The sequence below is a fragment of the Euleptes europaea genome, chromosome 20 (assembly GCF_029931775.1).
Source record: "Euleptes europaea isolate rEulEur1 chromosome 20, rEulEur1.hap1, whole genome shotgun sequence".
Taxonomy (NCBI): domain Eukaryota; kingdom Metazoa; phylum Chordata; class Lepidosauria; order Squamata; family Sphaerodactylidae; genus Euleptes; species Euleptes europaea.
In genome coordinates, this window is record NC_079331.1 from 14,305,485 (window position 1) to 14,318,734 (window position 13,250).

General features: G+C 48.4%; 1 protein-coding gene across 1 annotated transcript in view; it reads left to right on the forward strand.

Moving 5' to 3' along the window:
* Positions 1-13,250, forward strand: part of LRRK1 (leucine rich repeat kinase 1) — a 51,850-nt gene that overhangs the window by 14,764 nt on the left and 23,836 nt on the right. The window contains exons 12-19 of the mRNA XM_056865858.1: positions 31-143; positions 1,680-1,894; positions 3,248-3,412; positions 4,537-4,709; positions 5,288-5,408; positions 6,165-6,324; positions 9,563-9,839; positions 12,096-12,267. Of these exons, the coding sequence (XP_056721836.1) occupies positions 31-143; positions 1,680-1,894; positions 3,248-3,412; positions 4,537-4,709; positions 5,288-5,408; positions 6,165-6,324; positions 9,563-9,839; positions 12,096-12,267 (1,396 nt within the window). The remainder of the gene's footprint in view (positions 1-30; positions 144-1,679; positions 1,895-3,247; positions 3,413-4,536; positions 4,710-5,287; positions 5,409-6,164; positions 6,325-9,562; positions 9,840-12,095; positions 12,268-13,250) is intronic.

Below are 13,250 nucleotides of genomic sequence, written 5' to 3' on the forward strand. Positions count from 1 at the left end.
TATGTTGTTGGGTTGTTGTTTTTTGCATAGTAACCGGGGCATTCAAGAGCTCCCTCCTGAACTTGGACAACTGTCTAATCTTTGGCAGCTGGACACCGAGGAGTTAACAATCGCCAGCCTTCCTGCTGAGATCAGAAAAGAAGGTGAGTTTGCCTTTCCCCCCCCTCCCCTGTGGTTTACAGAGATGTTCGAACAGAGACGTGTAGCAGCCCTGGTCTTCCTTGGTTGTCTCCCATCCAAGTATTTAACCAGGGCTGACCCTTCTTGGCTTCTGAACTTGGATGAGATCAGGCTAGCTCAGGCTATTCAAGCTACTCCAAGAGGAAAGGCAGGATATAAATATTTTAATAAATCAATAATTTAATTAGTCTCTTCTTGTCTGTAACCGAAGACTGCAGGGAACGCATAGTATACATAATTCGGTCCCCAGATTCTTGGTAGTGGAGTAGAGAATTGTGTTCTTATTATTTTATCTGTTTCTGCCAATCGTGTTCCACATACTCAGCCTGAGGGAACTTAGCATATGCCTTCCCGGTTTTTTTTTAAAAACCTGCATTTGAATTAAAGATTTCTCTGCCAATTCCACTTGCCTTCTTTAATCGAAGCTCAGTCGAGCGATTCTTGAAAAATCTTTTTCTGCCACTCACTATCGCATGGTGTAGTAGTGAGGAGCAGTGGACTCTAATCTGGAGAACTGGGCTTGATTCTCCTCTTGTCCACATGAAGCCTGCTGGGTGACCTTGAGCTAGTCACAGTTCTCTCTGAACTCTCTCAGCCCCAACTACCTCATAAGAACATAAGAAAAGCCCTGCTGGATCAGACCAAGGCCCATCAAGGAGACCAAGTCCTATGAGGAAAGGTTGAAGGAGCTGGGTATGTTTAGCCTGCAGAGAAGACTGAGAGGGGATATGATAATCATGTTCAAGTACTTGAAGGGCTGTCATATAGAGGAGGGTGCCGAGTTATTTTCTGTTGCCCAAGAAGGTCGGATCAGAACCAACGGGTTGAAATTAAATCAAAAGTGTTTCCGTCTAGACATTAGGAAGAATTTTCTAACAGTTAGAGCAGTTCCTCAGTGGAACAGGCTTCCTCAGGAGGTGGTAAGCTCTCCTTCCATGGAGGATTTTAAGAAGAGGTTAGATGGCCATCTGTCAGCAATGCTGATTCTGTGACCTTAGGCAGATGATGAGAGGGAGGGCATCTTGGCCATCTTCTGGTCATAGGGGTGTGTGGGGGCGGGGAGGTAGTTGTGAATTTCCTGCATTGTGCAGGGGGCTGGACTTGATGGCCCTGGTGGTCCCTTCCAACTCTATGATTCTATGATTCTAAGTCCAGCAGTCTGTTCACACGGTGGCCAACCCGGTGCCTCTAGGAAGCCCCCAAACAAGATGACTGCAGCAGCACCATCCTGCCTGTGTTCCAGAGCACCTAAGATAATAGGCATGCTCCTCTAATACTGGAGAGAATAGGTATGCCTCATGACTAGTATCCATTTTAACTAGTAACCATGAATACCCCTTTCCTCCATGAACATGTCCACTCCCCTCTTATAGCCTTCCAAGGTGCCTGCTGTGGGGAGGGGACGAGAAGGCAATTGTAAGCCGCTTTGAGACACTTTAAAGGTAGAGAAAAAGTGGGGTATAAAAACCAACTCTTCTTCTTCTGCCATCCCTTTCCAGGGCCCAAGACCATCTTAGCTTTCTTACGAGCCCAGCTGCGGAAATCGGAGCCCTGCAACCTGATGAAGATGGTAGTGGTGGGCCCCCCGCGGCAGGGGAAGTCTGCCCTGATCGAAATCCTCCAGACGGGGAAAGTGTCTCAAACGATGCCTAGTGACGTCACCATCCGGACCACAAAGTGGGAGCTGCAGAAACCGGCCGGATTCAAATCAAAGGTCAGTAGAAACAAGATGCAAAACTTATCTAGGCAGGGACAGAAAAATCTTGGTACCTCCACAGCGTGTAGAACCAAATTTAGTAGAGGCGCCTATGCCAGATTTCAGATTCTTAGTTAGCGGCTGGGGGTTGACCCTCGTTCATGTCTCAGACTCTTTCAGTGGCGAAACAAACTTGCCCTGGGAACCGGAAAAGTGTCCGCTGGCGGGAGTCAGCAACTGTGTGCCCCCCTTCCCATAGATAACCAGTGGAAAGAGCCGATGTGGCATAGTGGTTGAGAGTGTCGGACTAGTATTTGGTAGACCCAGGTTGGAATCCCTACTTGTGTTGTGGAAGCTCGCTGGGTGACCTTGGGCCCGTCACACATGCTCAGCCTCCCCAACCTTGCAGGGTTGCTGTGAGGAAAAAATGGAGGAGGAGGAGAATGGTGGAAGGAGAAGAAGAAAAGAAGAAGAAGAGTTGGTTTTTATATGCCGACTTTCTCTACCACTTAAGGAAGAATCAAAGCAGCTCACCTTCCCTTCCTCTCCCCACAACAGACACCCTGTGAGGTAGGTCGGGCTGAGAGAGATCTAAGAGGGCTGTGGCTAGCCCAAGGTCACCCAGCTGGCTTCATGTGCAGGAGTGGGGAAACCTCCTAACCACCGCTTTTATCCACTGCACCACACTGAGTTCCCATTGGAGAGATAGGCGGGATATAAATGGGGTAGGATAGGATAGGATAGGATAGGATAGGATAGGATAGGATAGGATAGGATAGGATAGGATGGATAGGTAGGTAGGTGGGTAGGTAGGTAGTTAGGTAGGTAGGTGGGTAGGTAGGTAGGTGGATGGATTGAATTATTGTATTGATTCTATTTTTATTGGTCTTTGTATTAAATAAATTTGATTTGAGATAAACAGGCAGGCAGAAAAAGAGAAAGAAAGAAAGAAAGAAAGAAAGAAAGAAAGAAAGAAAGAAAGAAAGAAAGAAAGAAAGAAAGAAAGAAAGAAAGAGTCTCTTCACGACCATAGTCAGCTCTGCATTGTTCCAAAAGGAAGTGAAACCCACTGAAGGAAGAAACGTTAGCAGTCCCCTTCTCCAGCATTCGACGGTTGCGCTGTTCCCAAGCGGTGAAGTCATTCGCTTAGATTTCCTGTATGGAAAGCGCAGACACCCGCATCAAGGGCTCCTTTCTTCAGTCCGAACATTGACACCCATTGATGCCCCGCCAGTGTGCACTGCGAAGATACTCGGGCCACGGGTTCATTATGCGTGGACCGTTATCTCTGTGTGATTTACATTAGCTGCTACGGGTGGTTGTCCTCTCTCTGTTCTTCAGCCCTCTGAATGTTTCCCTTTGTCCAATTAGGTTGATTCGGTGGAGTTTAACGTCTGGGATATCGGCGGCCCCGCCAGCATGTCGACAGTCAATCAGTGTTTCTTCACAGATAAAGCTTTGTATGTTGTCGTCTGGAACTTGGCTTTGGGCGAGGAAGCCATTGCGAACCTTCAGTTCTGGCTGCTGAATATTGAGGTAAGGGAGAAGTCACTTCTGGCGTGCAGAGAAGTTGTAGGTGTATCGGGGTTTGACTGTTTAGGGGAGGGGCCGTGGCTCAGTGGTAGAGCATCTGCTTGGCATGCAGAAGGTCCCAGGTTCAATCCCCGGCATCTCCAGTTAAATGGACCAGACAAGCAGGTGATGTGAAAGACCTCTGCCTGAAACCCTGGAGAGCCATGGAGAGGGCCTGTGGCTCAGTGGTAGAGCATCTGCTTGGCATGCAGAAGGTCCCAGGTTCAATCGCCAGCATCTCCAGTTAAAGGGACCAGGCAAGCAGGTGATGTGAAAGACCTCTGCTTGAGACCCTGGAGAGCCATGGAGAGGGCCTGTGGCTCAGTGGTAGAGCATCTGCATGGCATGCAGAAGGTCCCAGGTTCAATCGCCAGCATCTCCAGTTAAAGGGACCAGGCAAGCAGGTGATGTGAAAGACCTCTGCCTGAGATCCTGGAGAGCCGCTGCCGGTCTGAGTAGACCAGGCTGACTTTGATGGACCTTGATGGTCTGACTCAGTATAAGGCAGCTTCATGTGTTCATGTGTTCATCTTGGAATTCTGGCAACTGGTGCGTGGAAACCAGAGATGCCCTTGGCTTGTTTTGCCCCAGTTGTTTACTGCACAAATACCTGTTTGAACACCACACCTGTGTAGCAGTCTTGCATGAAAACTGTCGGAGAATTGGCAACAGTGTGGTGGTCCAATCCTTCCCTTGAGAGCCAGCATGGTGTAGTGGTTGAGAGCGGTGGTTTGGAGCGGTGGACTCTAATCTGGAGAACCGGGTATGATTCCCCACTCCTCCACATGAGAGACGGACAATAATCTGGTGAACCGGGTTGGTTTCCCCACCCCTCCACATGAAGCTCAATGGGTGACCTTGGGCTAGTCACAGCTCTCTTAGAGCTCTCTCAGCCCCACCTACCTCACAGGGTGTCTGTTGTGGGGAGGGGAAGGGAAGGTGATTGTAAACCGCTTTGAATCTCCCTTAAGTAGTGGAGAAAGTCGGCATATAAAAACCAGCTCTTCTTCTTCTTAATTATTATAGTTTTGCAAAAGTTTCCTATCAGACTCTTGCGTGGACCCAGCCCTAAATTTCTATCTTTCCAGGCCAAGGCTCCGAATTCAGTGGTGCTGGTGGTCGGGACGCACCTCGACTTGATCGACACCAAATTCCGCGTCGAGCGGATCGCTACCCTGAGAGCCTATGTCCTGGCAATCTGCCGATCTCCTTCCGGCTCAAGAGCCACTGGATTCCCAGATATCACTCTGAAGAATTTACAGTAAGTCCGAAGGGGTTTTTCCTCGCCTCGGTGTACTCACAACAGTGCTTTGTTATATAAAGAGAGCCCCTTCCCCGGTCTCCTTTTCCCGGTGGCGGTGAAGCTGGCTAGGATCACTGAGCCTATTCCAGGCCTGGTCACGAATTTGGGCAAAATGACCGTAGGACTTCTAGCTATGAGTCTGGAGAAATTGGATGCAGAGCCCTGATTTGGCAGCAACTCTCAAAGGTAGTGGTTAAAGTGTTCTGTTCTAGCCTTTTGTATTGTATTTCATTTGGCTTTTTAAAAATAAAGTTAACTTTTTTAAAAAGACCACAGAAAATCCAAATGTTATCGCAACTGCCAGACGGACAGAGATTAAATGCCAGTGAGTTGTCACGCCAGATCTTTTTTATCAGAGTAGGGCTTTCCCCAAACCCAGTCAGCTGTAAGAAAGCTGCATCTTGCTAACCTGTTTATTCAAGCATGTGAAGGCAGCCAGGCCGTTTGAAATTACGTTTGCCTCTCGGGCTGGCTTGCCTCGACTCGTGGGCCACGCTAATTGTAGGGAATCTCTCTCTCCTGGTTTCTCTCTGCAGCGAGCTCTCGTGTAAGACCCTGGAAGGTTTAGATGGGCTCCGCCAGCTGATATACCACATCACTTGTAACATGAAGGATGCTGGCAGTTCTGTCTGCTCACAGAAGCTTGTTGGAAGGCTGGTGGGTATTCTTTCTTGGCAACGGTTTGGTTTGGCATTCCCACTACGAGGGTTTAGAATTGTAGAATCATAGAGTTGGAAGGGACCACCAGGGTCATCTAGTCCAACCCCCTGCACAATGCAGGAAATTCACAACTACCTCTCCCCCAAACCCCCAGTGACCCCTACTCCATGCCCAGAAGATGGCCAAGATGCCCCCCCCTCTCTTGATCTGCCTAGAATCTGTCATAGAATCAGCATTGCTGACACTCGGCCATATAACCTCTTCTTAAAAACCTCCAGGGAAGGAGCACTTACCACCTCCCGAGGAAGCCTGTTCCACTGCGGAACCGCTCTTACTGTTAGAAAATTCTTCCTAATGTCTAGACAGAAATTCTTTTGATTTAATTTCAACCCATTGGTTCTGGTCTGACCTTCTGGGGCAACAGAGAACAACTCATCACCCTCCTCTATATGACAGCCCTTCAAGTACTTGAAGATGGTTATCATATCACCTCTCAGTCTTCTCTCCAGGCTAAACATACCCAGCTCCTTCAACCTTTCCTCATAGGACTTGGTCTCCAGACCCTTCACCATCTTTGTTGCCCTCCTCTGGACACGTTCCAGCTTGTCTATATCTTTCTTAAATTGCTGTGCCCAAAACTGAACACAGTACTCTAGGTGAGGTCTAACCAGAGCATATGACCACCTCCCCTCACTCCATACTAATGAATGGGCCTGGGGGCTTTAACAAAGTGATTGGTCTTCATTATAACAGATACCCAGGAGTTACCTGCGCTTCCGAGAATCCATCATATCTGAGCAACAGGGAAGAAGCCAAAACGACAGTGTCCAGTACCTAACGGACAAGGAAATAGAGAACATCGTAGAGGGAACTCCAGGAAATGACATCAAGGACTATGAGGATTTGCAATCTGGTATGGTAATATAGGATAGTAATGTCTCAAAATCCAGAGTTTTCTGAACTGGAGCAGATTTTGCCTGCAATGAACACATGAAGCTGCCTTATGCGGAATCAGGCTATTGGTCCATCAAGGTCAGTATTGCCTGCTCATACTGGTAGCAGCTCTCCAGGGTCTCAGGCAGAGGTCTTTCACGTCACCTACCCCCTGATCCTTTAATGGAGATTTTGAGGATTGAACCCGGGACCTTCTGCATGCCAAGCAGATGCTCTACCATCATGGTGTAGTGGTTAAGAGTGGCGGACTCTTATCTGGAGTGCTGGGTTTGATTCCCCACTCCTTCACATGAGCGGTGGAGGCAATGGCAAACCACCTCTGTTCATCCTACCTGGGTTCGATTCCACACTCCTCCATGTGAAGCCTGCTGGATGACCTTGGGCTGGTCACGGTTATCTCCAAACTCACTCTTCCCCACCTATCTCACAAGGTGTTTGTTAAAAGATGGGGAAGGGAAGGTGATTTGTAAGCCGCTTTGAGAATCCTTAAAGGTAGAGAAAATGGGGTTATAAAAACCAACTCTTCTTCTTCTACCGCTGAGCCACAGCCCCTCCCCTAATGGAAGAGAGCCGTTGCTGGTTTCCAAGGACCACAAGGTCATAGTTTTAATGGATGGGGCCATGGCTGAGGGATAGAGTTCTTGCTTTGCATGCAGAAGTTCAAATCCTGGCAGCTCCAGTTTAAAAAAGGATAAAGTAATAGATGGATAAGATAAAAAAGGAAAAGGTAATAGGAGGAGAGTGCTATGGACTGCCAACCCCCCCCCCCCCAAATCAGTGGGTTATAGATCAAATCAAGCCTGAACTGACCCTAGAAGCTAAAATGACTAAAGTGAGGCTGTCGTATTTTGGTCACATTATGAGAAGACAAGAGTCACTGGAAAAGACAGTCATGCTAGGAAAAATGGAAGGCAGCAGGAAAAGAGGAAGACCCAACAAGAGATGGATCGACTCCATAAAGGAAGCTACAGCCCTCAGTTTGCAAGACCTGAGCAAGGCTATCAAAGATAGGACATTTCGGAGGTCTTTGATTCATAAGGTCGCCATGAGTTGGAAGCGACTTGACACCACTTAACACACACACACACAATAGATGGATAGTCCAGATTAGCCTGCTCTCATCAGATCTTGGTCAGTCCTGGTTAGTACTTGAACAGGGAGACCACCAAGGAATACCAGGGTCGCTACGCAGAGGAAGGCAATGGTAAACCACCTCTGTTCATCTCTTGCCTTGAAAACCCTACTGGGTTCCATAAGATGGCTGCAGCTTGACCGTAAATTACACACACAAACACAATGGTGGGTTGCCCAGGTCATCCTGATCTCGTCAGATCTTGGAAGTTAAGCAGGGTTGGCCTTGATCAGTATTTGGATGGGCGACCACGAAGGAATAACCGGGTTTGCTATGTAGAGGCAGGCAATGGTTGACTGCCTCTGAATGTGTCCTGTCTTGAAATCTCTACGGGGCCCGTCATAATTCAATTGCAACTTGATGGCAAAAAAGAAAAAAAGCGATGTGGAAAATCTCAGGGTCTCAGGACCCTGGAGAGCGCCTGCCAGCCAGAATACACAAGAGTGACCTTGGTCACCCAGTTGCCTTGACTCAGTAGAGGGCTTCATATGTTTTGTTTAACTGTGCCAATTTTTTTGTTACTGGATTTCTGCTGCTTTAAGGCTTGTTGTTTCCCGCCGGGGATCCCGGTGTATTGGGATAAGAACATAAGCAAAGCCCTGCTGGATCAGACCAAGGCCCATCAAGTCCAGCCGTCTGTCTGTTCACACAGTGGCCAACCAGGTGCCTCTGGGAAGCCCAAGCAAGGCGACTGCAGAAGCATTATCCTGCCTGTGTTCCACAGCACCAAATCTAATAGGCATGCTCATCTGATCCTGGAGAGAATAGGCACACATCATGACTAGTATTCATTTTGACTAGTAGCCATGGATAGCCCTCTCCTCCATAAACATGTCCACTCCCCTCTTCAAGCCTTCCAAGTTGGCAGCCATTACCACATCCTGGGGCAGGGAGTTCCACAATTTAACTATGCGTTGTGTGAAGAAATACTTCCTTTTATCAGTTTTGGATCTCTCACCCTCCAGCTTCAGCAGATGACCCCATGTTCTAGTATTATGAGAGAGGGAGAAAAGCTTCTCCCTGTCCACTCTCTCCATACCATGCATAATTGTATAGACCTCTATCATGTCTCCCCTTTGCCGCCTTCTTTCCAAGCTAAACAGTGTTTTAACTGTTTAGTTAAACAGTTAAACTGCCTCATAGGGCAGTTGCTCTGGGCCCCTGATCATTTTGGTTGCTCTTTTCTTCACCTTCACAAGCTCTGCAATATCCTTTTTGAGGTGCGGTGACCAGAACTGTGTACAGTTTTCCAAGTGTGGTCTCACCATAGATTTGTACAAGGGCAGTATGATAGCAGCAGTTTTATTCTCTAGGCCATTTATGCAGGGGAAATTTATGCAGGAAAAAGTTTGGTTTGCTGCACAGTTTTCTGCTCCGAATTCTCAAACATCATATGCATGAGAGCTCCCCCACACACACACTATTCCAGGAGTACCTGTTGATCCCCAGTGAATCACGGAGCTTCTGAGTCCCTCCTCGTGAAAATGTAGCCTTGTGGCACTTTACTTGGAGGGGCAGGTCAGCTCTTAAAGGGGCTGCATGTACTTTTGCAGGGCATTCCTCCCCACCTTTCTTCAACAGCTCCCTGCCGGGAGCTGCCATCCAACCTTTGCAGCCTCTCTTCGGTGTCTTCCTGCTCATTTCACAATGGTTTAACTCCCTCTTTTGAGCTTTGCTTTGAGGGAAGGGGTTGGATGAGAGGGACAGAAAAGTGGGAGAAGCCAAAATGGGTGTGGGGAGAGAAACCTTAAGAGATATGCATGGAAATGGGGGAAATGTGCATTCCTCTTGCCTCGAAGCAGTATTTAAATTCGTTCTAAAACAGGATCCTAGAACTGCGGGGGAAGAACGACGCCAGAGCAAAGTCACGTCTGAAGGTCGGTAAAATCATGAATAATGCAAAGGAAGCCTCGAAGCAGTTCAGCAGGGACTGCGAAGTAAATACCCCTGCATAAATGGCCCTGGAGTTTTTTTTAATAAACGCACAATACATTAATTTGTTTGCTTGGCTTTCAAACCGGGCCGTGGCGTTTGTCAGCAGCGCTGTCTTCCTGTTTCTCTGCAGCCATCAACTTCCTGATAGAAACGGGGACTTTACTACACTTCCCGGATACGAGCCACGGGCTGCGGAACCTCTATTTTCTCGACCCGGTCTGGCTGTCGGAGTGCCTGCAGCGCATCTTCAGCATCAAAAGTTCCAAGTCGGTGGCTAAGAACGGGGTGATCAGAGCCGAGGACCTGCGGATGCTGCTGGTGGGGACGGGCTTCACCCAGCAGACGGAAGAGCAGTATTTCCAATTCCTCGCCAAGTTTGAAATCGCACTCCCGGTAGCCAACAACAGGTACACTGGTAATTGTCACCAGACGTGTGGCTAAACAGGACAGATGGAAACACAGAGAGGCAGAGCTATGGCTACAGTGTTTATTGCATCCACTTATGTGGTAAACTCGAAAATGGGTGTGTGTGTGTGTGGGGGGGTGTCACTGGGTTGCAGCCAGCTTTTCCACACCATCTTGCTTTAACACTGCTCCACCATGGCTTTTGTCCATGTACGGCACACACATAGCCTTTTTTGGTACTCACAATAATCCCCTTCCTACTTTTTAGATTCATAGAATCATAGCGTTGGAAGGGATCACCAGGGTCATCTAGTCCAACCCCCTGCACAATGCAGGAAATTCACAACTACCTCTCCCTCCACACCCCCAGTTACCCCTACTCCACGCCCAGAAGAATCATAGGGTTGGAAGGGTCCACCAGGGTCCTCTAGTCCAACCCCCTGCACAGGGCAGGAAATTCACAACTACCTCTCCCTCCACACCCCTAGTGACCCTTACTCCATGCCCAGAAGATGGCCAAGATGCCCTCCCTCTCTCCCTTTTTGCATGAATAGAACAGAAGGTTGGATCCAGCTGGATTTTATTGCTCCACATCCTACCCCCTGCCGATTCAGAGAGCTAGCGTCATGTAGTGGTTAAGAGTGGCAGACTCTAATCTGGAGAACCGGGTTTGATTCCCCACTCCTCTGTGTGAAGTCAGCTGGGTGACCTTGTGCCAGTCACAGATCTCTCTGAACTCTCAGCACCACCTACCTCACAAGATATCTGTTGTGGGAAGAGGAAGGGAAGGAGATTGTAAGCCAGTTTGAAAATGGAGTATAAAAACTAACCCCTCCTCTTCATCTTCTTCGCCTTCTCCTTCTCTTTCTTTTCCTTCTTCTCCTCCTCCTCCTCCTTCTTCTTCTCCTCCTTCTTCTCCTTCTCCTCCTTTTCCTTCTCCTTTTTCATTGATCCTGCACTATAGCATCTAGGGCCTCAGTCCTTGTCACAGCATTTCCAGGGGAGTCTAGAGTGGTAATCTGCAGTACTGCAGTCAAAAAGCTCTGCTCATGACCTGAGTTCGAACCCAACTGAAGTTGGTTTCAGGTAGCCGGCTCAAGGTCAGGAATGACCCGGTGCTTGCACAGGGGACCTTTACCTTTTACCTTATCACCGTCCACTGAAAACTCTGGGGATTTTAAGTGCGTGTTGATGCACTTTTTAATGCTGCAAGGGGGGGAATCTGTGTAGCAATGCCCTTTGCAGGGGAAACAAAAATGGGGGGGGGGGTCGTTCTTTCTCCCCCTTCAGCTCACACACTGCAAGCCTGTCTCTCATTTCTTAAAATCACAAAATCATGGGAGAGGGCTTCATCATGTGTATTTGCACATAGTGTGCAATTAGCTATTTATTCTTTTGAAGAAGAAGAAGAGTTGGTTTTTTATATGCCAACTTTCTCTACCACTTAAGGCAGAATCAAACCAGCTTACAATCACCTCCCCCTCCCCACAACAGACGCCCAGTGAGGTAGGTGGGGCTGAGAGAACTGTGACTAGCCCAAGGTCACCCGGCTGGCTTCGTGTGCGGGGGTGGGGAAACAACTCCAGTTCACCAGATTAGCCTCATGTGGAGGAGCGGGGAATCGAACCCGGTTCTCCAGATCAGACTCCACCGCTCCACTTTCCCTCGGCTCTTCGACATGCAATCATTTGGTTCCGTACTGCGCCTCCTTTGGCATTGGAGCCATAGATTACAGATCCCAGACCTAGAATCTAGAAAGTTGAAAGGTCTTCTAAGGACAGCTGCTGGGTCTCATGCCAGGATCAGGTGCGGCAGAATCTGGCGTCAGTGGGAAAATCTGCCCTCAAGATGGGGCGCTGGCAGCAAATATATCAAGGTTGTTTGGAGTGGGCTGCGAACATCTACGCCCAACACATGTTTGCCTAGGAGGGCGATCCTTAAATCATTTCCAGCTTAAGGGAAATAGAAAAACCTGCCAATTGCTGGCGGCGCAAACATCCCAGATTCTTTATTGTGCTGGAAATCCTTTCCGACAGCGTGTGTCTTTGTCTCTTCCTTGACTTTTTTCTGCGGCGTCGTTATATGGGTGGCTGTCGTAGCGGCGGTATCCTATTGTCCGGTGCCAGTCCAAAGGTTTTTGGCAGTACCGGCGAAAGGAAAACGCAAGCGGTTGTCTTTAGCGCACACGGCAAAAATCGAACCAACACACAGCTGCAGCCCCTAATTGGAATGTTCTGGGATATTTTTTGGGGTTTCAGTTATCTCCTTCCTCATCTGCTTCCTGCCAAGCCGGCTTTAGACATCCACAGCCTGCGCCACCAGATGGCAAATGCCATCCAGAGGGTCTTCAAGATGAGCTTCGTTCCCGTCGGCTTTTGGCAGAGGTTCATCGCTCGGATGCTTATTAGTCTGGCAGAGATGGATCTCCAGGTAGGCGGATGCCCCTGCAGTGTGAGAGCTTAGAAAACAAAGCTGGTACGTTGCCTAAATAACAACAATTGCCTTTCTCTGCGGAGCAACCCTGGTCTTCCTTGGTGGTCTTCCATCCAAAGACTAACCAGGGCTAACCTTGGTTAGCTTCCAAGTTCTAGGCTATGCAAACTAACATTCTATATTGACAGACATAATCATAGTCACAATAAGGGTCAAACGTCCCTGGTTCAATCCCCAGCATGCCCCCTTAAAAGGCTCAGGTAGTAGGAGATATGAAACATCTCTGTTGAGAGGAGAGTGACAAGGATGACCAGGGGCCTGGAGACTGAGCCCTGTGAGGAAAGGCTGAGGGAGTTGGAAATTACTTAGTCTGGAGAAGAGGAGGTTGAGGGGGGACATGATTGCTCTCCTGAAGTATCTGCAGGACTGTCACTTAGAGGAGGGCAGGGAGCTGTTCCTGTTGGCAACAGAGGAGAGGACTTGCAATAATGGGTTTAAATTGAGGGCGGAAAGGTATTAGGAAAAAATTTTTACAGTAAGAGTTGTTCAACAGTAGAATCGGCTCCCTTGGGAGATGGTGAGCTCCCCCTCATTGGCAGTCTTTAAGCAGAGGCCGGACAAGCACTTGTCAGGGATGCTCTAGGCTGATCCTGCGTTGAGCAGGGGGGTTGGACTAGATGGCCTGTATGGCCCCTTCCAACTCTAGGATGGGCTCAGATGGGCCAACCCTACCTCACCCAAAGAGGCAGAATTAAACCAAGTCCAACAGGTACGTGATAAAATCCACGGTAAATTGTCTTCTGCAGAAAGTGATAGCCAAAATGGTCAGGCTGAAGAAAACACTTGCCTGTATTACTTTCTATTGGTACGTTTGACCCTTCTTGGGACGATGATGATGTCTGTCAATATAGAATGTTAGTTTGCATAGCCTAGTGTTGTTTTGTTCAATTTTTGCATATTTGTATACAACATTTATTTAT